We start from the raw sequence: 25,924 nt of genomic DNA on the forward strand, positions 1-25,924 counted from the left end.
TGTGTTGTTTTTTGTTTGTTTTTATGATGAACAGGAACGAGCTGGAGTTAAAATGGTTATGATTCAGGATGGACCTCAGAATACTGGTGCTGACAAACCTCTTAGGATTACCGGAGATCCATACAAAGTTCAAGTAAACAAGTTTATATTTTACAAAGAAGGGTTGGGGTGGGTGCAGAAATAGCAAAATTTGTATGAATAAATTGCAATATTTTGAGATATGCTTTCTAAATTGGGTAATTTTTTTCTTCCTCAGCAAGCCAAGGAAATGGTGTTAGAGTTAATTCGTGATCAAGGTGGTTTCAGAGAAGTTCGAAATGAGTATGGGTCAAGAATTGGAGGAAATGAAGGGATAGATGTAAGTAAAAATATTCAGAAATAGTTTCATGCTAATGTATAAGTAAAATAAATAGTGTTTTTCCTGTTTTGTATTACATAACCTACTCTAACACTGTATACTTTTTTTTTCTCCCAGTTTCCACCTTAGAATATAGTAGTATTTTTTGTGTTTTGTTTTACCCTACTCGATATAAAGAGTGTTGTAATTTTTTTTTTATGATTTGAGGCAGCTTTATTTATAGTACATTGTTTTTTTAATACTTGGTCTCCTTTGCATCAGGTCCCCATTCCAAGATTTGCTGTTGGCATTGTAATAGGAAGAAATGGAGAAATGATTAAAAAAATACAAAATGATGCTGGTGTTCGAATTCAGTTTAAGCCAGGTGAGTACGTACATTTAATTTTCTGAGTGTTGGTAGCAATTACTTTTGACAGTGACACATTTAACGTTAAATTAATTCTTTTTCTTTTGTTTTGAAGATGATGGAACAACACCTGACAGAATAGCGCAAATAACAGGACCTCCAGACCGATGCCAACATGCTGCAGAAATTATTACAGACCTTCTTAGAAGTGTTCAGGTTGATAGAATACTAATAATATTTTTGTTTTATTTTCATTCAAAAAAAATTTTCTTCAGCTCCAGCCAGGTGTCTTAGTTGGTTAGAGTGTCATACCATACACCAAAAGTGTTGCGTGTTCAATTTCTTGTCAGGGCACGCACCTAAGTTGCAGGCTTGATCTTTGGTTGGGGCTGTACATGAGGCAACTGATTGATGATTCTCTCCCACCGGTGGTGGTTTCTCTTCCTCTCTTAAATCAATAAAAAATTAAACTTGGTTGAAATTTTTTAAAAATTTCCTTCATCAAATCTGAAAGTCCCCCCTTTATTTTATATCAGAATCTGTTTAATAACTAAAAAGTTTGAAGTTGCTTTATGGCAGACATCTTGGAGCAGGAAGAAAGCTAGCTACCTTACTCATTCCATTATAAAATGAATAAATGGTGGTTATTACTGGCTGATTACTTGTACCAAGTTATCTCCCAACTTTTCTAAATTTCTAATTTAGTAAAATAGACATGTAGTTTATTATGGAAAGAAGAGTGTATTTTTATACTGACTTCGTTTCTTGTCTTTCTCTTTAGGCTGGTAATCCTGGTGGACCTGGACCTGGTGGTCGAGGGAGAGGTAGAGGTCAAGGCAACTGGAACATGGGACCACCTGGTGGACTCCAGGAATTTAATTTCATTGTACCAACTGGGAAAACTGGATTAATAATAGGAAAAGGCAATGTATTTTAAACTCTTAATCTTTTAATGTAGGGTTAAGATTTTAACCTATTAATTTTTCTAATGATATATCTGTTGCTGTTCTAAACAAGTGGTGGTGATTTTTCCTGAGCTGTATTTTAGTAGAAAAGTGTTATGTTGATGTGTAATAGCTAAAGCATAAATGAGAAGGGCCTTATATATACTTAAAAAAAAAAAAAAAAAAAGAGTAGGATTTGATTCACCTGGGCTTCCAGAAGAGACCAACAGCTTATTATTAGTGTAAGAAACCTCTTTTGACCCCAAAAGTGTCTGGGTGTTTTTGTTTACTTTGCTGTTTTCTGACACACGTGTTCTCAAATTTTCAAAATTTTTTAATTTGTTCTTTATATTGCTTGTAAAAGTAGTTTAATTGAACTAAATATTTTGATTTTGATAAGTTATCCATTTTAAAATTAGGTACAGATAAACTAAATTATGTGTTAAAACTCAAATGTATTTTAATAGAAGCATGAAATGCTTTATACAGTTTGATTTAAAATATAGAATAATTGAGCCGAAACCGGTTTGGCTCAGCGGTAGAGCGTCAGTCTGCAGACGGAAAGGTCCCAGGTTCGATTCCAGCCAAGGGCATGTACAGTGGTTGCGGGCACATCCCTGGTAGGGGGTGTGCAGGAGGCAGCTGGTCGATGTTTCTCTCTCATCGATGTTTCTGGCTCTCTCTCTCTCTCCCTTCCTCTGTGTAAGAAAATCAATAAAAAATATTTTAAAAAATAAAATAAAATATAGAATAATTGAAAATCTTAAGAGAATATTGGCAGAGGGACTACTGGTCAAAGCTTAATGACCCATTTAATTGTGACTTTAAGTTTATTGAAGTAATATTGATTATATAAACTTCAGGTGTACATCTAGTATATCTGTATACCCTATTTTATACTCTATACCCAAAGTCTAATTTCTTTCCATTGCCACATATTTGGCCCTCTGCTTAATTTGCCCTTCCCCATTGGTAATCATCATTCTGTTTGTATCTATGAGTTTATATTTATTAGTTGGTTTGTTACTTCCATTTTACTTTAAATACCTTTTCTTGTATCCTTTGAATTCTTAGAGAAATAATTGTTTTGATTTTAGGAGGTGAAACCATAAAAAGCATAAGCCAACAGTCTGGTGCAAGAATAGAACTGCAGAGAAATCCTCCACCTAATGCAGATCCTAATATGAAGTTATTTACAATTCGTGGCACTCCACAGCAAATAGACTATGCTCGGCAACTCATAGAAGAAAAGATTGGTGTGAGTATGCTTTAAACTTCAATTTATAGCATAGGTTCTAATCTAAAATTATAGGGCTTATTACATAATAGATAATATAAAAGAAGATTTTCTAGTAATGAAAGTAAACTAAATATAATAGATGTTCAGAACCTTATATTGGTGTGGGTAGATAAGAGGATAGCATTACTTGCAGATATATAAAGGTTGGTGTAGAATTGTGAAACATTTTTTAAAGCAGATAGTTAACAGGAATTCAGTGTTTATTTCAGGCTTTTACTACATGTAACCCTAGTGACACAAACATGAATCAACTACATCCCACTTTAAAGTAGAAATTTATAAATCCTAATCTTTAGGCAGTAATCTGGGGAGTTTTAAATGTAGACTACTTGGGTGCTTTCCACCTCTACACATGACACACAGTTCTCATTCAGAATGTCTGGAAAAGAGCCCAACATTTACTTTTAGAAAGATGGACCAGGTGATTCTAATGCATGGCCAAGCTTGAAAATGTTTCTGCTAGAAAAGTTTGCTGGTGGTACAAAAGTATATGAAAAGTCTTGACTGTTCTTTCTTATAAATGAGGTGAATGGTGCTTTACTGTTTTCTTTTACTATAAAGAATATTGGGTGTGAGCGAGCATCTTAAACTATTGATAATAATTAGAATTTCTTAGAAAAATTCTCCTTGGTGTTTGCCATGCTGTGAATGGTGTGCAAAAGAAATTTGACACTGTTTCTGTCTGGGAAATCAAAATTAACCAGCCTTTTAATGCACAGTTGGTTGGACGTCTTCTTGTGCATTAAAAGGTTGGTTTAGCCGAGACCGGTTTGGCTCAATGGATAGAGCGTCGGCTTGGGGACTGAAGAGTCCCGAGTTTTATTCCGGTCAAGGGCATGTACCTTGGTTGCAGGCATATCCCCAGTAGGGGGTGTGCAAGAGGCAACTGATCGATGACTCTCATCGATGTTTCTAACTCTATCTCTCTCCCTCCCTCTCTGTACAAAATCAATAAAATATATTAAAGAAAAAAAAAGAAAAAAGAAAAAAAATGTTGGTTTAATTCCTAGTCAGGATCCATGCCTGGGTTGTAGACTTGATCCCCAGCAGGAGAGGGCTGATAAATGTTCCACTCTCACATTGGTATTTCTCCCCTCTTCCTTCCTCTCTCTCAAAATCATTTTAAAATATTTTAAAAAGGAAAAATATCACGAAGGTTAGCTTCATTATTTTGTAATGAGAAAATGACTACCAAATGTAGTTTAAAAATAATTTTGTCCAAAATGTCTCATGGTAAATATTAACTGAAATGAAAGGAGTGTTTTAGGGCAGTTAAATATAGTGGTTTTTCCAAGTTAGATAAATAAAAAGAAGACATCAACTAAGTATATATTTTTTAAAGTAAATGTTTTCATTGAGTTTAGAAAGAGAACGGGAGAGACACATCAATTGACTGTCTCTAGTACTCCCTCCTGTACTGAGCCCACAATCCAGGCATGACCCAGTAATTGGCCTTTGAGTTGTTTGGCCATTGTTGTTTTTCTGATTTTTGGAAGTCGTTTTGCTTTTTTGCAGGGCCCAGTAAATCCTTTAGGACCACCTGTTCCCCATGGGCCCCATGGTGTCCCAGGGCCCCATGGGCCTCCTGGGCCTCCTGGGCCTGGAGCTCCAATGGGACCATACAACCCTGCACCTTATAATCCGGGACCACCTGGCCCTGCTCCTCAGTAAGTACTGGGTTTTGTTTGTGCTTTCCCCCAAAGATTCTAGCTTTTGTAAGTCATATACTTACATTGATTTTATATCTTTTCAGTGGTCCTCCAGCTCCTTATGCTCCCCAGGGATGGGGAAATGCATATCCACACTGGCAGCAACAGGCCCCTCCCGATCCAGGTAAAAGATGTTTATCCTTGTGTAATTTGTATTGTTTTTTACTCCTATTACATTCTTATATTTTGTAGTTTAGTTTCTACATTGTGTGCCATTTTCTGCACATATTTCACTTTTTCAACAGGAATGTTAGGTTCTGGTTCTACCCCGGTGTGTAAAACTGGTGTGAATATGGTCTGTTGTCATGGAACCTTTTTCAAGCTGTGTTTGGCTTTCTCTGCTTTTGAAATTATACAGCAGAGTGCTAAAAGCCAAAAGCTATAGGAAGAAGTACAGTGTCTTGGGCCTTAGGTCCTAGTGCCATTTCATGTATATAGTATGTTACGAGTCTAAATGGAGTGTTTAATACTTGGACATTAAAACTCCTAAGTTCTCAAATAAGATATTTAAGTTGTCTGTTTTAGTATTCTAGATACAGTAACTTTACCTGTTAATAAAAAAAAATCAGGTCTGGCTGAAACCGGTTTGGCTCAGTGGTAGAGTGTCGGTCTGCAGCCTGAAAGGGCCCGGGTTCGATTCCGATCAAGGGCATGTACCTTGTTGCAGGCACATCCCTGGTGGGGGGTGTGCAAGAGGCAGCTGGTCGATGTTTCTCTCTCATCGACGTTTCTAGCTCTCTATCTCTCCCTTCCTCTCTGTAAAAAATCAATAAAATATATTTTTCTAAAAATCAGGTCTGTATTTAATATCTGCATGTTAAAACTCTACATTTTTTTTCAAATTTTCTCTGCTTAGATATGGATTTTATATATATATATTTCTGTTCAATTCTATGTTATTTTCCCTCCACTATGGATGGTCAAAGGGGCACTTATCGAAACCATCTAACAATTGTTTATGATTATTTTTTCTCACCTACTATCTACCTTTAGACCTCTTTCACTGGAGTATTTTCAAGGAAGGTACTAATCATGGATTCCTTTCCACACTAGCTAATAGTTGTATTTTTAAAAACCTAAAAAAATTAGGTGAAACACTGTGGTATTTAAATGTGGCCGCTAGATTCTATAGCATACTTTAATTTTAAAGGAAGTGTATTCTTTGGAAATTATGACAGAGCAAGGCAGTCACCCAATAGCCACAACATCCACTAAACAACTTGAGTGTGCTGAGGATCTGGGTGTGCAAAAAGTAGTTTATATTCTGTAGCAGAAGAGTGCATTTCAAGTGTTAGCAATAATGTGATAGAAGGACTTACAGAAGAGTCAAATGTGATTATTATGTAGTCTAAAGTTAGTCTTTTATGGATGAAAGTATTTTCTTCCCTCTTGTAAACTAATTGGGATGATGTGATAAGCAAAAAAGAATCACCATTTAAGAGATTCAACAGGTTGGGTAAGTTAAGGGGCAAATTTCTATTGGGCAACTTAGATCTGCAGAGTAGCACCTATGAGCACTGTTTGGGTAGATAGCATGATTGAGAAAATGATGGGAATAGAGAAATGGTCTCTATCACAATCTCATTTTTCCACTTGGAGTAGTAATAAAGTAACAATTGGTTAATGAATGTGGTTTCTAGCATTGCTTTGGGGAAAGAAAGAATCCATAGACTAAAGTTAGATAGTATTGCTTAAATTAGACAGCATTATATAAAAACCAAATAAATGATTTGATTGAAATTATATTGACAATAAAATCAATATTCTCTGAACTAAAATCTGTTTTGATTAAAAAAAAATTAATGGGCTGTTAAGCATTTACATAGAGTCAAAAGACTAGACCTCAAAATGAAACAGAACTAGATAAATCCTAATCTTACAATTTAGTAATTGTGGTATAACAAAGCACATTTTTAACCCTTCTAAATCTATATTTTCTTATGATAGAATAGTGATACATGAATAAATGAATATTACGTTAAATGAATGATAGTAAGTTCTCTTTATGTATTGTATGTAAACATGAGGCTCGTTTTCTGTTTTTGACTTGGATGGCATCTTTTTATTTTCTTTACTGTTGCTTTAATGCACTTTAAGACTGTTTTTCTTACATGATGTTCATTCAGGAATATCAGTATCACTTCCTAAAGTCTTTTATCTCGCTTTCTCTATCCAGACATGGTATCAAGTGAAAATATTTTGTATTTATTCGTATACAGGTAATGACATTATTGAGACATAAATATGCAATGTAAAAAAGCAATTCATTTCTTACTTGAGAAAGATTAGGAGGATGGTGTAATGTCTTGAAATTATATCACCTTTAAATTATATCCCTCTACCCGAAACCGGTTTGGCTGAGTGGATAGAGCATCAGCCTGCAGACTGAAAGGTCCCGGGTTCGATTCCGGTCAAGGGCATGTACCTGGGTTGGGGGGCACATCCCCAGTAGGGGGTGTGCAAGAGGCAGCTGATCAATGATTCTCTCTCATCAGTGTTTCTAATTCTCTATCCCTCTACTTTCCTCGCTGTAAAAAATCAATAAAATATATTTTTTTAAAAATTATATCCCTCTAAAAGTCCTTGTTCCTTTTTTCTCAAACTTCATTCACTTTTATTAAGCAGATAAAAATTGCTGCCCATTTGGGGTAAAGACTATAAACAGATTACATTATAGATGCTAACTCTAAGAAAAGGACATTCTTCTTGAGGCTATAAACTAATAAAGATATACCTGTAATACCATATGATACTCTTAGTATAAAGTATAGAATCAATAGAGGATTTGTTTCAAATAAGTCTCAAACTGTTCATGTATCAGTTGATTTTTATGAAGAATAAGTGAAAGTGAGCCAAGAGCAGAGGAAGCATAACATGCTCAAAGGCCCAGGTCACTTTTGAAAAATATAAACAGCTTATTGTAGTTAGAATATAGGTGTTAGAAAAATATTGACATAGGGAAGATGAGGCTGGAATGGAAAGAATAATCCAGGAGGTCCAGATCCTTAAAGATAATGGATTATATGCTGTACCTAAGAGTTTAGATGGTCTTGAAGACTCTAGGAAATAAATGAAGAATTTCAAGTAGGACTATGACATCAAGTTTATGTTTTAGGATAATCACTGAAATCCGATGAGATGAAATATGGCTAATCTGTTTCCTTTTCTAAGATTAAGTTGTCTTTATTAAAAACAAGGCAGGAGAAAGTTCATACTTCTATAATAATTATAGCCCTGTGCAGGAATCTGCATGCCAGTAGCTTGCTGCTGCCCTCCAGTAGCTCCCTCCCCCCTCATAGCTCTCCGCTGCCTGCTTGTAGCTCACTGCCCCACGCTCCTGCTGATCCATGGTGCAGTCTGTCATTAAGCTTCACTATGTAATGACCATTTGCATATTATATCTACTATATAGTATTGTTTCTTGTACATTTTAGTACCTAGAAATCCTTTCATTTACTAATCTGCTATATAGAACTGTTGTGCTCCAGGCAAAACTGATTTAGGAAGAAAACAGGATGTTTTGAGACAAAGCAAGATCTTTATTCCTATCTGAATCCTGCCACCAACTAGTTTTCTAGGACCTAGGAATGCCACTTAATCTCTAAACCTCTTTTTTCTATAAAAACTAGGGGTAACAGTGAGAATAATAGGCGAATTTGAAAGTTTCTATCACTTTTAATTGTAGTTAATTTTGGGTTCTATGTATTTGCTATAGGGTGTGTGTATATGAGAGAGAGAAAATAATGAGCTTTAGGTGCAAATGTTGAACTTGTGTTTGTTTATTCTAGCTAAAGCAGGAACAGATCCAAACTCAGCAGCTTGGGCTGCATATTATGCTCACTATTATCAACAGCAAGCACAGCCACCACCTGCAGCTCCCACTGGTGCACCAACTACAGCCCAAACCAATGGACAAGGTAACTATGGTAATGAAACAATTTTTTTATATATATATGTGTGTGTGTGTGTGTGTGCATGTGCATGTGAGAGAAAGAAAACTTATGTTTGGAATTATATATAAAGTGAATGTGATACCTAAAAATTCCTAATTCTTACAACATTGATAAGCAGACTTTTTAAATATAGATTACTTTTTTAGTCACAAACTTGCATAAAAGTTGTAAGATATATTAGAGAACACCCACTTACCCTAGTTATTAGTGTTTCATCCCTTATTAACACTCCCCCTCCCTTATTTATTTATTTTTTTATTCTCTTATCATGTGTCCATGTCTATTATCATTAGTCTTTGTCAGAACCATTTATGGCCAAGATGTAGAAATGATGTCTCATTTAAAATATTCCTTTCTATATTATTCCAAAAATCCATGACCATCATGTAGGCCCTCCACATTAGTTTATCAATATTGATACATTATTACTGTCCCAGTACACAGTCTCTAATTCAAATTTCACCATTTGTCCCAACAATTTTTATTCTGATCCAGGATCCCATCTGGTAACGTGTTTTTATGAGTTGTCAGGTCTATTCTGTCTCATCAATCAGGATAAAAAGGGTTTTTTGTGTTTTGTTTGTTTGTTTTTAAGAGTACAGACCTTTTGTGGGATGATGCTCAGTCTAGGCCCTTTAATCTTTTGTTATGAAAATGATGTCATGCTTATGAGGTCCTGTTTGTGGTATGGCAAGAATATTTATGATGTGCTCTTGTGCTTTACATCAAGAGGTCATAAAATGTTGACCTATTTCAGCCCTGGAAATGGCAACCTTTAGTTATCTGCCATATAGAACTGTTGTGCTTGAGGTAAAACATGGTGACTTGGTTATATTGGTGTCTTCCAGGCTTCTATACCATAGAATTACCATTTTTCTCTTTGAAATTACTATTTTCTACATAGTTATGGTGATACTAAACCACTAATCTGTGTCTCATTGGCCTTCGCTTTCATTGATTAATACCTGCCTCATTCATTCAGCTACAATTATGGTAATTTCTATTCCCATAATTTAATTTACATTTATTAGTTGGTAGTTTATTGTCAAAAGAGCTTCCCCCCTTCCTGCTTACTTCTTTATATCAGTATAGGTCCTGTTTTATTCAGTTGGTTGTATTTTAAACTGTATGTGTTGAATATGAAATTGTCCTAGGTTTTACTAGTCAGGAGTACCTTCAAGATTGCTCCTGTCATTCTCCAAGCATTTTCTTAATTTCTTGCAGAATAAGGTGCTCATTTTGTGCTCTCAGGGCTCCAGCCCTAGAATCAGTCATTTTTCCAAGGAGCCCTGATTCCTTTTAGTAAACGATGGTATTTAGAAACCAAACTCAGAATGTTCATTGCTACTGTGGTGTGATTGCTTCTAGCTCCTTTCAATGTACAGAGCTATGTAATTTACATAAATACATTCATACCTACATAAGTATGTATATGTGTTTAAATGTATGTAAAATATATTTTTTTTTCAGACTACATTCATACCACCTACAATTAATTACATTCTTGAACTTCAAGGTTGTTGTTTTTGTTTTGTTTTTTTTTAGCCTTTTTAATGTATAAAAATGGTGAGGGACCTGGTATCCTCAGTGTGTTTTCTTATTGGACAAATGAATTTACTTACATGCTCAGTGTAACTACTCTTCCAAATACATAGACTATCTTCTCTGTCCACCAACTTTGTACCCTAGTGTACACCAGCAGGGATACCATTGTCACACAGCAACCTTCCTTCCCCCAACTCTTCCACTCAAGAAAGTGAAGGAAAAGCCCAAATTGTCTCTTGGCAACTTTAATCTATTTTTTTCTTTTCTTTTTTCTTGAACAAGGTGATCAACAGAATCCAGCTCCAGCTGGACAGGTTGATTATACCAAGGCTTGGGAAGAGTACTACAAGAAAATGGGTATGTTCTACATTTCCTTTATTATTTTTTTGGACTTTCACTGATTAACTTTTAAAACCTTAAACGAATAATTGAGCAAGAATGCATTCCAAAATCACTATAAACATTCAGATGTTTGAAGGTCATTACAAATAATAATTCTTAAATTTGTGATTATATAAAAAGGAAACATTTTTATTTGTCAACCATTTACCAATTGAAACTAGAAATTTTTCTATTGGCACATATGACATTGTATATTACTGTCAAGACAGTTATATATGTTACCCTGTTTCCCCGGAAATAAGACAGTGTCTTATATTAATTTCTTCTCCCAAAGATGCGCTAGGTCTTATTTTCAGGGGGTGTCTTATTTTTCCATGAAGAAGAATATGGTACACATTTATTGTTAAAGGAAATTTATTACCTATATATGGTAGTACGGTAGTTGTCAACACAAACCAGGCAAACTGAATCCTACAGTTTAAAGAATTTACTCATTTATTCAGTGACAATCATGTCATCATCTTCTGGAACATCATCATAACAATCCAATTCCTGAATTTCCTGGTGAATTTCTTGTGACTTAATTTCTTTCAGAATCAGTGGACCAAATCTCTCATGTTTAGCCTGGGGGGGTGGGGGGGACTTGTTTTTTGGGGGATGCCTTATATTTCACTCAGAAGGAAACCTGTAAGTAGGTCTTATTTTCGGAGGATGTCTTATTTGAGGGGAAACACGGTAGTAGCCAAAATGGCATAGGTTAAATTCTAGAGTACCAAAGAAAAATGTATACGTGTGGTATTATAATAGTGTCCCCATTTTCTTCAGGGGATACGATAAACTCCAAGACTCCCCCCCACCCCCCAGTGGATGCCTGAAACCACAGATAGTAAATTTATAAACTAGGAACAGTAAGAGATTAACAATCTTTATGAAATAAGCAATATAATACTAGAGGCCCGGTGCACGAAATTTGTGCACAGGGGTGGGTAGGGTTTGTCCCTCAACCCAGTCTGTACCCTCTCCAGTCCAAGACCCCTCTAGGGATGTCAGATCCCTGGGATCGGGCCTAAACAATCCTCCAAACCACTAGCTTTTAACTGCTCACCTGCCTGATTGCCCTGAACTGGCGCCAGCCAGCCTGATCAACCCTAACCCCTTCTGCCTGCTGGCCTGGTCTCCTTGAACTGCCCATCCTCCGCCGGCCTGGTAGTCCCATGCAACCTGCTGTTCAGTCGTTTGGTCGTCCCTCACTAACCCCCCTACCAGCCTGGTTGCCCCATGTAGCCTGTATTTGGTCTACCGTCTGGTGGTTTTGGCCATAATGGCCCCTGGCTTTTTTTTATATATTAGGATAAGTAAGAGTTTCTTGAACACAAGCACTTAAAATATTGGAACTGTTGATCTCATAACAACAACTAAGAGACTAACATGAATAGAATATACAGTGTGGATATGCTGGACATAGGGAAATGATTGATCTCTTGAGAGTGAGAGTACAATGGCTCTAGATCTCATCACACTTCTCAAAACAGTGTACAATTTAAAATGAGTTGCTTATTTCTGGGATTTTTCTATACAATATTTCTGACCACAGATGACTTCATATGAGGGGGGAGGGGACTATTGTACTTTTGGTTCAAAGTAATCAGATAAGAAGTAATCTACAATGACAGAGGAAGTTACTAAAGTGGCATTTTCATGTATGAAGAAGAAAAACACACAATCACCTAGGAAGGCCATTTTCATTCAGTAACTGTAAAGGACTTATTATATGCTGAGTATAGTGATAGATGTCTACAGTGTGATTGTGAGAATAACACCTAGGAACCCTGTGCTTCTGGTTATCCTAATCTAATGGCAGTACACTTGTTAATAAGTATTCAGCAAATATATTCATACATACTGTTGTGAATGAAAAGAACTATCTTTACTAACACTTCACATGTGCAGATTAAGAAGCAGAGGTCACAACTATAACTAAGTGGTGGAACCAGAATTTGATCTCTTAAGAGGGTCTAAAGCCCAAGTGTATCTCTAAAATTGGCCTTTTTCAGGGCCCATTTGGACAAGTAGTTTTTTGTTTGTTTTGCCAGATGCTTATGCTCTTGGTCATTTACAAATAGTACAACCTAACAACATAGCCAATTGTCTTAAATGAAAGTTAAACCTGCCCATCCTTCACTAGTATAGAATGAAAGAAAATAGGTGATAGAATTCTGCCTAATGAAGAGGGAATATACTACTTGACTATTACGCCTTCAAAGATGGTGGCTCCCAACAGCTGCAGTGCCCAGTTCCCGCAGCCCCCTAGCCGCCCAGGGCCAGCCTGAAGCACAGGCAAGTCTCAGATGGCAACTGCCCAGCCACCCACAGCTGTACAAGTCTCAGGTAACCAGGGCCAATTGAGGATTGCACTGCCATCAGTGGCAGCACCAGAGGTGTGATTGGGGCATCTCCTTTTTCCCTGATTGCTAGGTCGCCTCCCACCCCTGAGGGCTCCCGGACGGGCCAGCTAGGCTATGAGGAACACACCTCACTCCCCACCAGTGCATGAATTTTAATGCACCAGGCATCTAGTTTTTTCATAAAATGTACTTGTGATTCTCAGTGTAAATTTTGTTGTGTTTTTTGTTTTTTGGGGTTTTTTTGTTGTTGTTGTTATTTGTTTTTGTCAAAGACTGCTTGTCATTTTCCACAGGAAAAAAAATTAGTGATATATATATATATTTTTTTTTGTAAAAAAGTACATATACCCGATGATTTTTTTTTTAATATATTTTATTGATATTTTACAGAGAGGAAGGGAGAGAGGTAGAGAGCTAGAAATCATCGATGAGAGAGAAACATCGACCAGCTGCCTCTTGCACTCCCCCTACCGGGGATGTGCCTGCAACCAATGTACATGCCCTTGACCGGAATCGAACCTGGGACCTTTCAGTCCGCAGACTGACGCTCTACCACTGAGCCAAACCGGTTTCGGCATAAGGATATTTTTTTATACTGATTTCTGTTTAAAGAAGGAAAATTAATTTCCCCGCCAAGCCAGTATGGCTCAGTGGTTGAGTGTCGACCTAAGAACCAGGAGTTCATGGTTCAACTCCCAGTCAGGGCATATGCTGGGTTGCAGGCTCAATCCCAGTGTGGGATGTGCAGGAGGCAGCCAATCATTGATTCTCTTTCATTGATGTTTCTATCTCTCTCCCTTCCTCTCTGAAATCAATTTTTAAAAATTATTATTTTTTTTTTAAAGGCAGTTTTATGAAGAAAAATTCAGAGCACTAAAAAAAGAAGTGCTCTGGCTAGGCAATCATAATAAAGAAATATTTTGAAAAAGGGAGAACCAAGTATAGGTGTTTACCTATGTTATCATACTTGCTGCCTCTCAAAACTACATCAAAATTACAACTAAAAGGCAGAACAACTACACCCAGAATCACAGAAAAGCTGGCTAAGTGGAAGTTCCACAACTAGAGGAGTGAGGAAAGCGCGTGAGACTGATAAGAGGTGTGGAAAGTGCTGGCACCTAGATATTCTACTCTTAATTGAAAGGGAGATACAAGCTCCCGCTTGCTTTGAATTCCAGTTCAGGGCAAGACTCTGGGACCCAGACACATGTGGGGAGAAACTGGACTATTTAGCATTGGGCTAGAACACAAGGGTGGCTTTATCTCAGAGGTGCTCGCAGAGATCATTGTTCTGCATAAGGGCTCCTTATTCTGCATAAGGGCTGCAACTCGAAGACCCGGGACTCTGTTGCAGGGCTGACTGGCAACCATTGTTGTTTGCATAGCTCTGATTTCCAGAGACCCCACCCAAGCTGTGCACATCTGCTTTTGCATATGAATGGCCTGTCCTTTCTCTGCCTAAAACCTGTGGAACTGCAGCTGGGTCAGAGCCCCAGAGCTTCCAAAATAAGGCCCAAAGCCAGGCGGCGGCAGCCTGCCTTGCTTCACAGCTGGGCCTCATCTGGGCACTTCCAAACGCCATACAAAAAGGAGCGATCTGTAGATGCCTCTGTAGCTCGTGCTGAGTGGCCCCAAACAATGGCTGACCTGGCACCTCCTTGGAGATCAAGAGCCAGTGTGAGACCATACCAGATTACAGCTCTTCACATCTATAAGGGACACACTCGAGGAACAGACTCAGTGAGCACCAAAGCTTCACTGAAGCAAGTCCTGCCCCATACGGGCATCTTCTGTGCAATAGATCTTCCAGTATAGACACAGCAGTCATCACAGCCAATTGGCCTAGAGGTCAATTCCTCTCAGTGTAATCAATAGCAATCAAGGGTTAAGTACAAGACTGTACACATAGCCCATAACGGGGTGCACCAAGATCATCCACCTCAGGTAATGGGAAGCTGAGCCACTGGGCCCTATAGGACACCTACCACACAAAGCCATCTATCAGCTCAAGGAGACTTAACAGCTACCCAGTACATAGAAACAAACATAGTAACAAATCACAAATGAAAGAAATGGATGAAGGCAAAATATTGGATATAGAGTTCAAAACCACCATTTAAAGAATCTTCCACAAACCTTTCGAAAAATTTAGTGAGACTCTCAAGGATATGAAAAATGATCAGTCAGAAATGAAACATACACTGACTGAAATAAAGAATATACAGCTGAAACCGGTTTGGCTCAGTGGATAGAGTGTCGGTCTGCGGACTGAAAGGTCCTAGGTTCGATTCCAGTCAAGGTCATGTACATTGGTTGTGGGCACATCCCCGGTAGGGGGTGTGCAAGAGTCAGCTGGTCGATGTTTCTAGCTTTCTATCCCTCTCTCCTCCTCTGTAAAAAATCAATTATTTATATATATATGAATATATAGAGATTCAACAGTTACCTACAAGGGGTTAGCCATACGACTGTCAACAGATTTCTCAACAGAAATTCTGCAGGCCAGAAGGGAGTGGTAAGAAATATACAAAGTGATGAATAGCAAGAACCTAAACCAAGATTACTTTACCCAGCAAAGCCATCATTCAGAATTGAAGGTCAGATAAAGAGCTTCACAGACAAGAAAAAGCTTAAAGGAGTCCATCACCACCAAACCAGTATTATATGAAATGCTGAAGGGTATTCTTTAAGAAGATGAAGAAAAAGAGAAAAAATTATGAACAAAACAGTGACAATAAATGCATATCAACAAGTGAATCTGAAAATCAAATGAATAAAAAAACCTGATGAACAGACTGGTGAATATAATAGAATCAGGGCCATGGAAAGAGAGCAGACAGGCAATTCTCCAGGGGAAAAGGGTGTGGGAAGAGACTGGACAAAGAGCTTACACCTATGGATGAGGTCAGTGGGGTGGGAGGACACATCTGTAATTGAACAATAACGATTTAAAAAATAATAATTTTCCCTGTTAGAATGAGTTTCATGCTGCATGTTATTCTTCAGGCTATAAAAGATTTATTTACTTTTTTCGACCCAGTTTATTTCAGGTAGTTCTATAACAGCTGAGACTCTATAAAAAGCCACTTAAAAAAAACACCTTTGAATATCAAAACAGTATACTGTAGTTACAGTGATTGCATAAACTAGAATTGTACAAACTAGGATGCTATTTGGAATAACTAGAAATCATAATGTGGTCAGGACCTCGCTATGAAAAAGCTTCACCATTTTAGCCCTAACCAGTTTGGCTCAGTGGATAGAGTTGTCAGCCTGCGGACTGTAAGGTTCCAGTTTCAATTCCGGTCAAGAGCATGTACCTTGGTTGCAGGCACATCTCCAGTAGGAGGCGTGCAGGAGGCAGCTGATCGATGTTTCTCTCTCTTCGTTGTTTATAACTCCCTCTCCCTTCCTCTCTGTAAAAAGTCAACAAAAATATATTTATTTATTTATTTTTAATGTTTTTTTAAGTCTTCACCATTTTAAAGATTTAAGCATGTTAAGGTTAAAAATCATTATGTCCAACTTGTGGTTTCACAATGGGCAATATGCCAGAGATATTCCGTGTGTGTGTACACACATATATATTTTTTTTTTCTTTAAATCTTCAGAGGATCCTAACCACTAGCCTGCCAGCCTGCTCATCCCCAACTACCACCCCTCACACACACACACACACACACACACACACACACGCTTGTTGGCCTGATTGCCTCCAACTGTCCATCCCCCTCATGCCTGCCTGCCTGTTTACCCCCAACTGCCCTCCCCTCCTGGCCTAATCACTCCTAAATGCCTTTGCTTCTACCCCAACAACGACGCCTTTATCCAGAAGGTCTTCTGGTCTAATTAGCATATTACCCTTTTATTAGTATAAATGTACACATAAATTTATACATATATGTAGTGTATAGGTTACTAATCAGGAAACAAATCTTTTCAAAAATGCAAAATAGTCTTTGCATTTTATTTAAAATAGGTACTGTAACAGATACACGTGAATGAACGATCAAAAAAATAGTGGCCCCTGCCCACCAGTCACTACCAGGGAAATATAGACTTTACATGAAGCATTTTTAAATTCTTTAATTGAATCAACATCATGTTTATATCTTCACCTTAGTTAAATTATGTGGGTGTGGTTTTTTTATGAATAGAGATGATACAATGCAAAAAAAATTACTAAAAATTCTAATTTTTGTATTATTACAGGGTTTTCTGACACTGGTGAAAACTTGAATGAGCAATTCAGATCCTCTGCTTTTGTCTTTATAAGCTGTACTTACAGTGGATATAATTGTATATTAAAATGAGGGGATTTGATCAACCAGGGCAGACATGGAACTATTCAAAGTCTTGGGAGGAATATTATAAGGAGCATGGTATTGTCTTTATTAGAAATTAGATTCTTTTGGTCTTTTATTTCTGGTTACAGTAACAAAGTTCTGTTTTCTCAAAGGTCAAGCAGTTCCTGCTCCTACTGGTGCTCCACCAGGTGGTCAGCCAGATTATAGTGCAGCCTGGGCTGAATACTATAGACAGCAAGCAGCCTACTATGCCCAGACAAGTCCCCAGGGAATGCCACAGCATCCTCCAGCACCTCAGGTATAATAAATTTGCTGATGTTTTAAAAACTCCAGTCATATTTTCTGCATGTTTACTATTTTGTTTGTTTGGGATTGATTATGTTTGCCTTTTTAATTTTTATATGGCAAAATATAACTAAATGAAGGACTATGGTGTACTGTTGGGTTGCTTTTAGCTTTGTTTTTTATAATGCTTTATGGCATCTGAGTGCTGAATATTTCTATAATGCCTTTAATTTTAAAAATAAATTTTTTTCCCCCAGGGATTTGCAAATCATGCAAGAAGCCACCACCATTTATATTAACCAGTTTTTCTTTCTTAAAGGATTCACTCCTGAGTTAGCTCCATTTAAAGGATTTTCTTTAACTTTTTGTGTATTTCTTATGTATCTCTTCTGCACAGGGCCAATAATAAGAAGTGGACAATACAGTATTTGCTTCATTGTGTGGGGGAAAAATACCTTTGTTAAATATATGGATGCAGACGACTTGATGAAGATCTTAATTTTGTTTTTGGTTTAAAATAGTAGTTTTTTTTTTTTCTTTTGAAAATGTACAAAATATCTATCACTACTGATAGGAGGTTAATATTTCTGTGTAGAAATGAAAATTGGTTTGTTTTTAGTATTTAGTGTAGATGTACACATTCCAGCAAATGTATTTGCAACTATTATGTGGTCAATGCTTTGTGATATAAATGTACTTTTTCAATGTATACTTTCACTTTTAAAATGCCTGTTTTGTGCTTTACAATAAATGATATGAAACCTCCTGTGTCGGTAAGTTGGATATGTGGGTATTTAAAGAATTCATAATTTCTTACCAATGATAAATTAAGATACATTTACACAAATATATAAGCTTTCCCCGTGAAATATTAATTGAATTTTTAAACACTGGCATGTTTTTTTTCCCCCCTTACAGTATAGTAATAGATTGGAGGATCTTTTCCATTTATTGTATTTGGCTGTTTCAGCACAAGTAATCCTGATATCGTTTTTTTTTTTTTTTCCTTTTTTCTTTTTTTCTGTTTGATTAAAAACTGCATGTGTGTACAATGATCTTTTGGCATACTTCCATTGAATTAACAGTGAAATTTCCTTTTATACATGACCACTGTTTCAGACCTGTACTGCTGCTATAACAGTTAACCTTTCTGTTCTTAATTACTTAATTTCCAAGACTGTTTCAGCATAACTAACTTTAAACAGTTTTCAGATAGTGAATATGAATAGTCTAATAAGAACAGTTTTTTGTGTTGTTTTTTTTTTCATGTGAAGCAACTCTTTCAATGTATACGATATTAGTGTGTTTCTTTCTAAATTAAGGATAGAAAAGTGAATAGTTTGCAAAAAAGTATAATAGTTATAGTTCATCTGCCATTGAAACATTATTGGGATATGGAAATGTTCAAGCTCTCTTTTTTTTTGCAGTATAGATAAGCTTTGTTTTGTTAATGCACAAGTCCAGTCATTGAATCAACTTAATTTTTTTATGTACTTGAAATCATTTTATTATTCTATGACACTCATGCTGAAGTTTTGATATTTTGTTGAAATCCATTGTTTTACTCTGCATATTTGTTGGCTCTTTGCATATTAATATATTAGACTACATGCAAATACAGTCTGTCTTGCCATTGTCTGTTGAAGTGCAGGTTTGATCGAGCCAGTATAGAACTAGCTCTGTAGGGGTGAGGAGGACTGAGCTGTGTATCATCCTTGATTGTGTTCCTTCAAGGAGCATTGCACTGTAAGTACATCAGAATGACAAATTGATGAACTGCAACAGTATCTTTTTGTCAATGTTCCACATAATGTAAATGCCATACTTTGTGTGAATATTATGTTGGAATACAGTGCTGATATCTTGGAAAACCATAACTGCTTCTTAATTTAACATAGAATAATACATAGGTCTTTTTTTTTTAAGTGAGCTCAATGGGTAAGTATTTTTTATATACTTTAGCTATAGCTAAAGAAAACTGATCATTAACAAAACTGAATAGTATTACTCATTGGTGCTCCTAAAATATATTGTTCTCAATATAATATATGCATATTTTGTATATTAATAATGAAAGACTTGAAATGTATCAGACAGAAGTGGTTTTCAGTTTGCAAATATATTAAGCAATATAGCAGTTTTAACACCATTTCATCATTGATAGGGAGCACCATTTATTGTTTTAAATATACTGTAAAAGAAGATGTACAAAAACAAATGTTGAGATTACCTAGGATAGAAAATTAGCAGTACAGTTCATTGTGAATATTTTGAAATGTTTTTGATTGTTTTATAGAAGTTAGAGTGACTTCCATTACCCTTATGTAGATATGGATATGAAGCTCTAGTTTGAAGCTTAATCCTTAGGGAGTTAATTTGTTATCTTTAAGAGTAGGGTATTGACATGAACAATTTCAGTATTTTGCATGATACTGTTTTATAGATGACCTTTAGGAAAGTGGTACATTTATTAAACTGAAGAGGTAGTTCAGTTAGATTCATTATCATAACTCACAAATTGGAGGCTGTTGATTTTGATTCATTTAAACTTTAAAATCTTTATTAATTGCAAACAGTGCAATTATTTATGCTTCACAGTGCCTTCCCAGACCTTCCACCTTAGGTTCTGCTGCAAAAAGCAACAGGTAAGCACAACCTAAGGACATATATAAATAAATATTTCAATACATTAATGTTGTCCCTGTGAGGTTTTTGTGGTTGTGTATTCCAAAGCAATCTGCTACTGCTTCCCCAAAATGCACCTTGTTATTTATGCTACTATTTCAGTGGAAAGTCTGTAAGTTGTTCAAACAGCTGTTTACATTTCTAGGTAATGTTTTTTATTTTATTAAACAAGAAAGAATGATGAGTAGATTGCTGCTGTAATTGAACTACATCACCCTTTGTAATCTTTTCCCATAGAAAAATTGTTACATTTAAGAAAAGGCAATTATATAGATTTTAAGATTTAGGAAGTCACTTGATTAGAAAGTTCAACAGCCTTCACAGTCTAAGATTGATAGGACATTTTCTTTGCCCTCCAAAGCTACGGAGTCTTTATTTTTTTCTTATTCTTGAACTAGAACAATTCAGTAAGGCCATTATGGATGAGAGTTTTATTATGTCTCCTTTTTAGGCAAGTTTGGGTTTTAAAACTTTAATATACACTGAAAAAAGAAAAAATTATAAAGAAAACTGGCAGTATGTTTTTATAAAAAGCATGTGCATCAGTGAAATGGTAACTGTTTAGCAAATAACTTTGCATAATCTGTGTAGCAACCAGTATTTTTCTGACTTATAGTATTTTAATAACTGACGCTGAATTTCATTTTTTTGCCAGTTTAAAATGTTTGTGTGTTCTTATTGATGATTTTAACTGGTACATATTTTGAGTTAAGATGAATGTTTTAAAGCAGCATCTTATCAGTTTTGTTTATAATATTTCTAAAATGTGCTGATCCTTTTAAAACTCCTGCTTATCTCTACAACAAAGAAAAATATTCAAAAATACTGCCTTCATTTTCACACACAGTGCTGAAGATGCTGCAAGCACCAAATCATAGCTCATAAAATCAGGTCCTGAGATAGTTACCCATAAAGAGGAATCCTTTGAGTGTATGCCATTGGTGAGCCGATGAGCATGGACCATAGAAGGGCTCAATGTAGAAGGTAAAATTGGCGAATCATAATTGAGAAATATGAAATGTATTCCCATACATGATATGGTATAGGGTATAATGTACCTGCTTTTGATCACTTCATTTTAAAGTGCTATTCACTTGCTCTTAAATGTTCCATGAACTGTTAAGTTTCATAAGTTAATGTAGTTATTGCACCTTGTGTGAGTGTGTGTGTGTGTGTGTGTGTGTTTGATAGTCAATGATAGGTATGTTAAGATAATATAAAGGAGCTCTTTGAACTTGAAGAGATTGTCAATTTTAGGTTAGCTGTAGCTTGCATTTTTACAAAAGAAAATATAGATGAATGCTAATAGATACTGGGGCATTGTTTCTGTCTTATGAGAATATCATTACCACAAGCCTTCACTGATACTGCAAGCATTTTTTTAATGGAGCTAACTTTAACCTTGAAATTAATGGAAAGCAGAAAAGGTGAGCCAGTTGGTTTGAATGCAGTGGGTATTAGGAGTGGTAGAAACAATGTTTAGTTAGATTGAAATTGAACTGATTTATTTTGCACTTAAAATTTTGAAATTTTTTTTAAAAGATCTGTTAGTGTGATACCTAGAATTCTTATGTTTTGATGTTTCTTTTAGAAATGAGAAGTATGCTTTTATTTTAACAAATGGTTTTAAAACTAGAACTAGCCATTTAATACTAGTTGTTTATAGACATTGTAAAATATATTGTTAGACAAATACCTTGATAGTTAATTCAGTAATGTGGGTTTGGGTAGAAGCAGCAGGGTACTTTAATAGAGAAATAGGAATATACACAGGAGGGATAACATTTCATTTGTGTGAATACTCTGCCAAGAGAATCAGTTCTATCTGCGAAGTTGTTGTTTAGAATAGGGATATAGAAATTAGTAATCAATGAGGATGTCTTATTTTTAGTGCTTGAAAATTCTGCCTCATTTTAAAATGTATTTTAACAATACCTAGAAGATAATTTTGACTCTGAAAATAACCTTATTTTTGTTTAGTCACTTGAGTTTTATTGCCACAGTATAAACTTCTGAGGGATTTTTTTACATTGGTGTTTCTGAGAAGCAAATAAATCCCAGGGTTTTATTTTCTTCATTTATACCCCTATAGAAACTCTTAAATGTACTTGCACATATATATTTTTTTTCTTATGCATGCTCAATGCATTTTCGTCCTGAGAAAAGTGTTCTCTACAGAAACTACCCGTGTGTAAAAAGAAGATTGGCTTAAAATGGCTACTGTGATGGGAACAGTGTCTTAGGGAGATGCAGCTTGGACTGGAGGTAAATTGAATACTTTACAAACTGTGGTTTAGAGTTTGCTTTAATAACATTGTATGTAAAAGGACACGTGATTGCTGTAATTTTGTATTATGGTTTCCTCAATAAAAAAATAAATGTACATTGATGAATATTATAAGGGAGTGTTTTGTCTTTTTTAAAATACTGAGACTTTTTTTTTTTAAATATAGAAGTTACTTTATTATGGGTTTACATTGTAAAACAAAATTGTCTTCCAGAAAATTAAAATATAAAACAACTTGATGATAGAACATGGTAGCTAATTATTTACAAACTCATTTTAAAGACCAGAATTTAAAATTGAAGATTGTGCCATCCCCTCCCCGCCCCCCTCCCCAAATATTCTAGGATCTTAAAATATTCAATTATGTTGAAAGTGTTTTCTACTGTGTGACTACTAATACAGAGTTTCTCATTGAAATGTCATTTATTAGGCAAGGTCACAACATAAATTGGTTTTATAAGCTTGAACATATATTACACACATTTGAAAAGTATATTTAATATTCTTAGCATTCAGAACTTTGTATAGGCAGTGGTTTTCATCCAGTTTTCTCTGGCATTTGTTTCTTAGAAGTCTTTAATTTTGTGTTTTTCTCCATTCTCCTCACCCATAAAAAGAGTGGTATTCCCAACCCCATCCTACATCTACTTCAGAAAAGCTCTGAAACTACAGCCTAAATGATGTACTAAGGGGAAACTCCCACTCAAATTGATAGGCTCCAACTTCACTATCTCGGCTATTTCAGACTAATTTTAGTTGTAAATAGCTCATTGATGGCATTCTTTCATGCAAAATAATGTGTTGTTTTTGATACTTTTAAATATTGCTGTGAACTTATGGTAAATGCACAGCCTAAATTCTGATATAATTGAGTAAATTTCCCACTTTCCCCATTAAATGTGCATTAACTTATGTATAATCTGGCGATGAATCTGGTGCTCATTTGGAAAGGAGGAAGGTATTCTTTAGATGAGCTTGTGTTTTGAAGACTGTTATGAAAAGGAATAAGAAGTCAACATTGTGGCACTTCTGGTTTCCTTTTTTGGCCCCGCCACAGAAAAGATGGATGTAGTAAGAAAGTCGGAGAGAGAGAGTTCCAGGCAGAGGGAAGGGGAGCTAGTAGTCATCAGCTAAAAAAGAAGAAAAGTAATTCTTTTTAAAGGGAAATTTTTTTAAATAGAATAAAAGTATTAGATTTTTTTTAAGTGATTAGCTCTTACTTTCAATTGTAAGAATACAGGTACTAGCTGCAGAGCCTTTATTGTTGACAGCTTTACACATATACTCTCCTTCATCTTCTGGGAAAGTTTCTGGTAAATAAAGGCAGTAAGTTTCTCCTCTTTCAATATATTGATAGTCTTCTCCATCCTGCAATATTTCTCCTTCAAACCACCATGTAATTTCTGGTTTGGGCTCTCCTGTTACTTTAACTGTAAATCTAACAGGCTCACTGTCTACAACCGAAGTATTTTTCAGAGGCTTCTTGAACCATGGAGCTCCTGACCTGGTTTGCTCTTCATCTTCGATAATGGAGCCATTCATGATGCTACCTTCCTCTTCTTCCTCCTCTTCTCTTTTCTATATTAAAATTAATACATTCAAGTGGTCACTTTTAGTATAGCAGCATTTTCAGGACAGTAGTTTAATCATAATCTTTGAGGTAAGTAGGTCTTGGGAGTTTTTTTGCCCTCAGAGTCAAGAGCATGTAAGTACAGTTGTGTACCTCTTAACATCAGTATATTCTTAGAACTGCATCATTAGGTGATTTGGTCCTTGAGCCAATATCATAGAGTGCATATACACAAACCTAGATGGTATAGCCTATTGCTTCTAAGCAATAAACTTGTTACTGTACTGAATACTGTAGGCAGTTGTAACTATTTAAATATGTAAACATCTAACCAAAAGGTACAGTAAAAATAACTATAAAATGTTTCCAATTTTTTTTACCCCTCATATAGAACTGACTTAAGAGCATCTTTGGAAAATAAAGGCTATGTTTGGTACCTTTTGTAGTGCTGCATCAATTTCCTTTTGTTCAAATTGCATGCGTAGTAACTTCTGTTCTTCAATTCTTCTTTGTTCTTCTTCTTCTCTTGCCTTAGCCATTTGTTCAAATCTAGCTTTCATATTCACTTTATGAGTAAACGGAGCCTCACTTTTTTTTGCAGGCTTGACATCAACATCTTCTTCCTTTACAAAAGTGGGCCAAGAATAAGAGTTGCTTGTTTTCAAGAACTAAGTATTAATAGTCCTGAAGTTGTCATTTATAATATACACAAAATAACTAACATTTTGTATACATTATTTGTACTACACTATAGACAAGTTTTCACTATACCTTAGTTTGGGAAAGATGAAATTTTTATTTGTGAAATGTTCTCTTAACAAATGGAATCTTTTTCTCCCCATGTAAAGATCATAAAATACCAGTGGGATCCCAGTATCTTTATTTCCCAATTGTTAGTGTTTGTTGACCAGACTAACAGTGGGGATACTACATATCACAACAAAATACTCCCACTTAATGATTTCTTTCACCACCCTGCTTAGTTAATAAGTATCATTCCGATGAATTCCATCCAACAAATTTATTGATGGTCAGATGGCAAAGAGTGCAGGTAGAATAAATGGGAAAACAACTTAGAGTGATGACGAATTTGGGACAATCACTGAGGTGAAGAGTGGTTGTGAATCATTTAGGAGTAAGAGTTGGGAACCATGGAAATAAAAATTGAGAGTAAGTATTTAATTCAAATAGTGTGAGTCAAAAAACTAGAAGGCCATCATGAGATCACTGATGGCCTTAGAGATTCTAAAGTACTTTAGTCATATTTGACATTTTTGAAACTAGGTTTTTGATGGGTCTATCTAAAGATAGTCACCATGTATATTATAGAATAAGGAAATTGCTCTAGAGTACCACATCAACTAAATTTTGAAACAAACTAATTTCCTATAGTGAAAACTTGGTTTATGGGTGTTTTACATCAATTTGAGGTATTGCAGCTAAGTTCCAGTGCATGTAGGAGGAGGAATTAGAATAACTTGGATAGTTTTCTAACTTCTCTTGAATCAGGTTTTTACGTGATGTCGGAAAATCCTTGGGCATCAGACACAACCAGATACCTGTTGGGTAAATTCTATTATACATGCCATAATTTACCTTCAGTTGATAAACATGCCTGCCTATAGCTATTGCTAATGAAGGATGTTCTGAGGGGGGCATTGTTATTCAAGTTTTTAAATAGGCTAAAAAGTATTTGTTAATAAGAATTCCTCTGAAGTTAATTGGGGGAAACTTAAGAACAATCTGCTGAAACCGGTTTGACTCAGTGGATAGAGCATCAGCTTGTGGACTGAAAGATCCCGGGTTCGATTCCGGTCAAGGGCATGTACCTTGGTTTCGGGCACATCCCGGTAGGGGGTGTGCAAGAGGCAGCTGATCAATGATTCGC

General features: G+C 35.9%; 2 protein-coding genes across 32 annotated transcripts in view; one reads left to right on the top strand and one right to left on the bottom strand.

Moving 5' to 3' along the window:
* The window catches only part of FUBP1 (far upstream element binding protein 1), a 42,594-nt gene extending 20,017 nt beyond the window's left edge, over positions 1-22,577 (top strand). For 9 of the 26 annotated variants that reach the window (XM_045584448.1, XM_045584436.1, XM_045584435.1 and 6 more), the window contains 13 exons: positions 35-133; positions 257-358; positions 620-722; positions 820-920; positions 1,486-1,627; positions 2,746-2,906; positions 4,464-4,615; positions 4,702-4,781; positions 8,446-8,583; positions 10,438-10,512; positions 17,362-17,507; positions 20,093-20,139; positions 22,358-22,577. In XM_045584448.1, the coding sequence (XP_045440404.1) occupies positions 35-133; positions 257-358; positions 620-722; positions 820-920; positions 1,486-1,627; positions 2,746-2,906; positions 4,464-4,615; positions 4,702-4,781; positions 8,446-8,583; positions 10,438-10,512; positions 17,362-17,507; positions 20,093-20,139; positions 22,358-22,391 (1,380 nt within the window). In that variant the 3' untranslated portion in view covers positions 22,392-22,577. The other 17 variants (XM_045584437.1, XM_045584440.1, XM_045584441.1 and 14 more) reach the window with 9 other exon arrangements.
* NEXN (nexilin F-actin binding protein) overlaps positions 22,467-25,924 on the bottom strand; it is a 46,028-nt gene continuing 42,570 nt past the window's right edge. For 4 of the 6 annotated variants that reach the window (XM_045584452.1, XM_036447390.2, XM_045584454.1 and 1 more), the window contains 3 exons: positions 24,474-24,659; positions 23,687-24,044; positions 22,467-23,596 (listed from right to left, as the gene is read on the bottom strand). In XM_045584452.1, the coding sequence (XP_045440408.1) occupies positions 23,583-23,596; positions 23,687-24,044; positions 24,474-24,659 (558 nt within the window). In that variant the 3' untranslated portion in view covers positions 22,467-23,582. Of the gene's footprint in view, positions 24,045-24,473; positions 24,660-25,924 lie in introns of all 6 variants that reach the window. The other 2 variants (XM_045584450.1, XM_045584453.1) reach the window with 1 other exon arrangement.

The sequence above is a fragment of the Pipistrellus kuhlii genome, unplaced genomic scaffold (assembly GCF_014108245.1).
Source record: "Pipistrellus kuhlii isolate mPipKuh1 unplaced genomic scaffold, mPipKuh1.p scaffold_m20_p_2, whole genome shotgun sequence".
Classification (NCBI taxonomy): Eukaryota; Metazoa; Chordata; class Mammalia; order Chiroptera; family Vespertilionidae; genus Pipistrellus; species Pipistrellus kuhlii.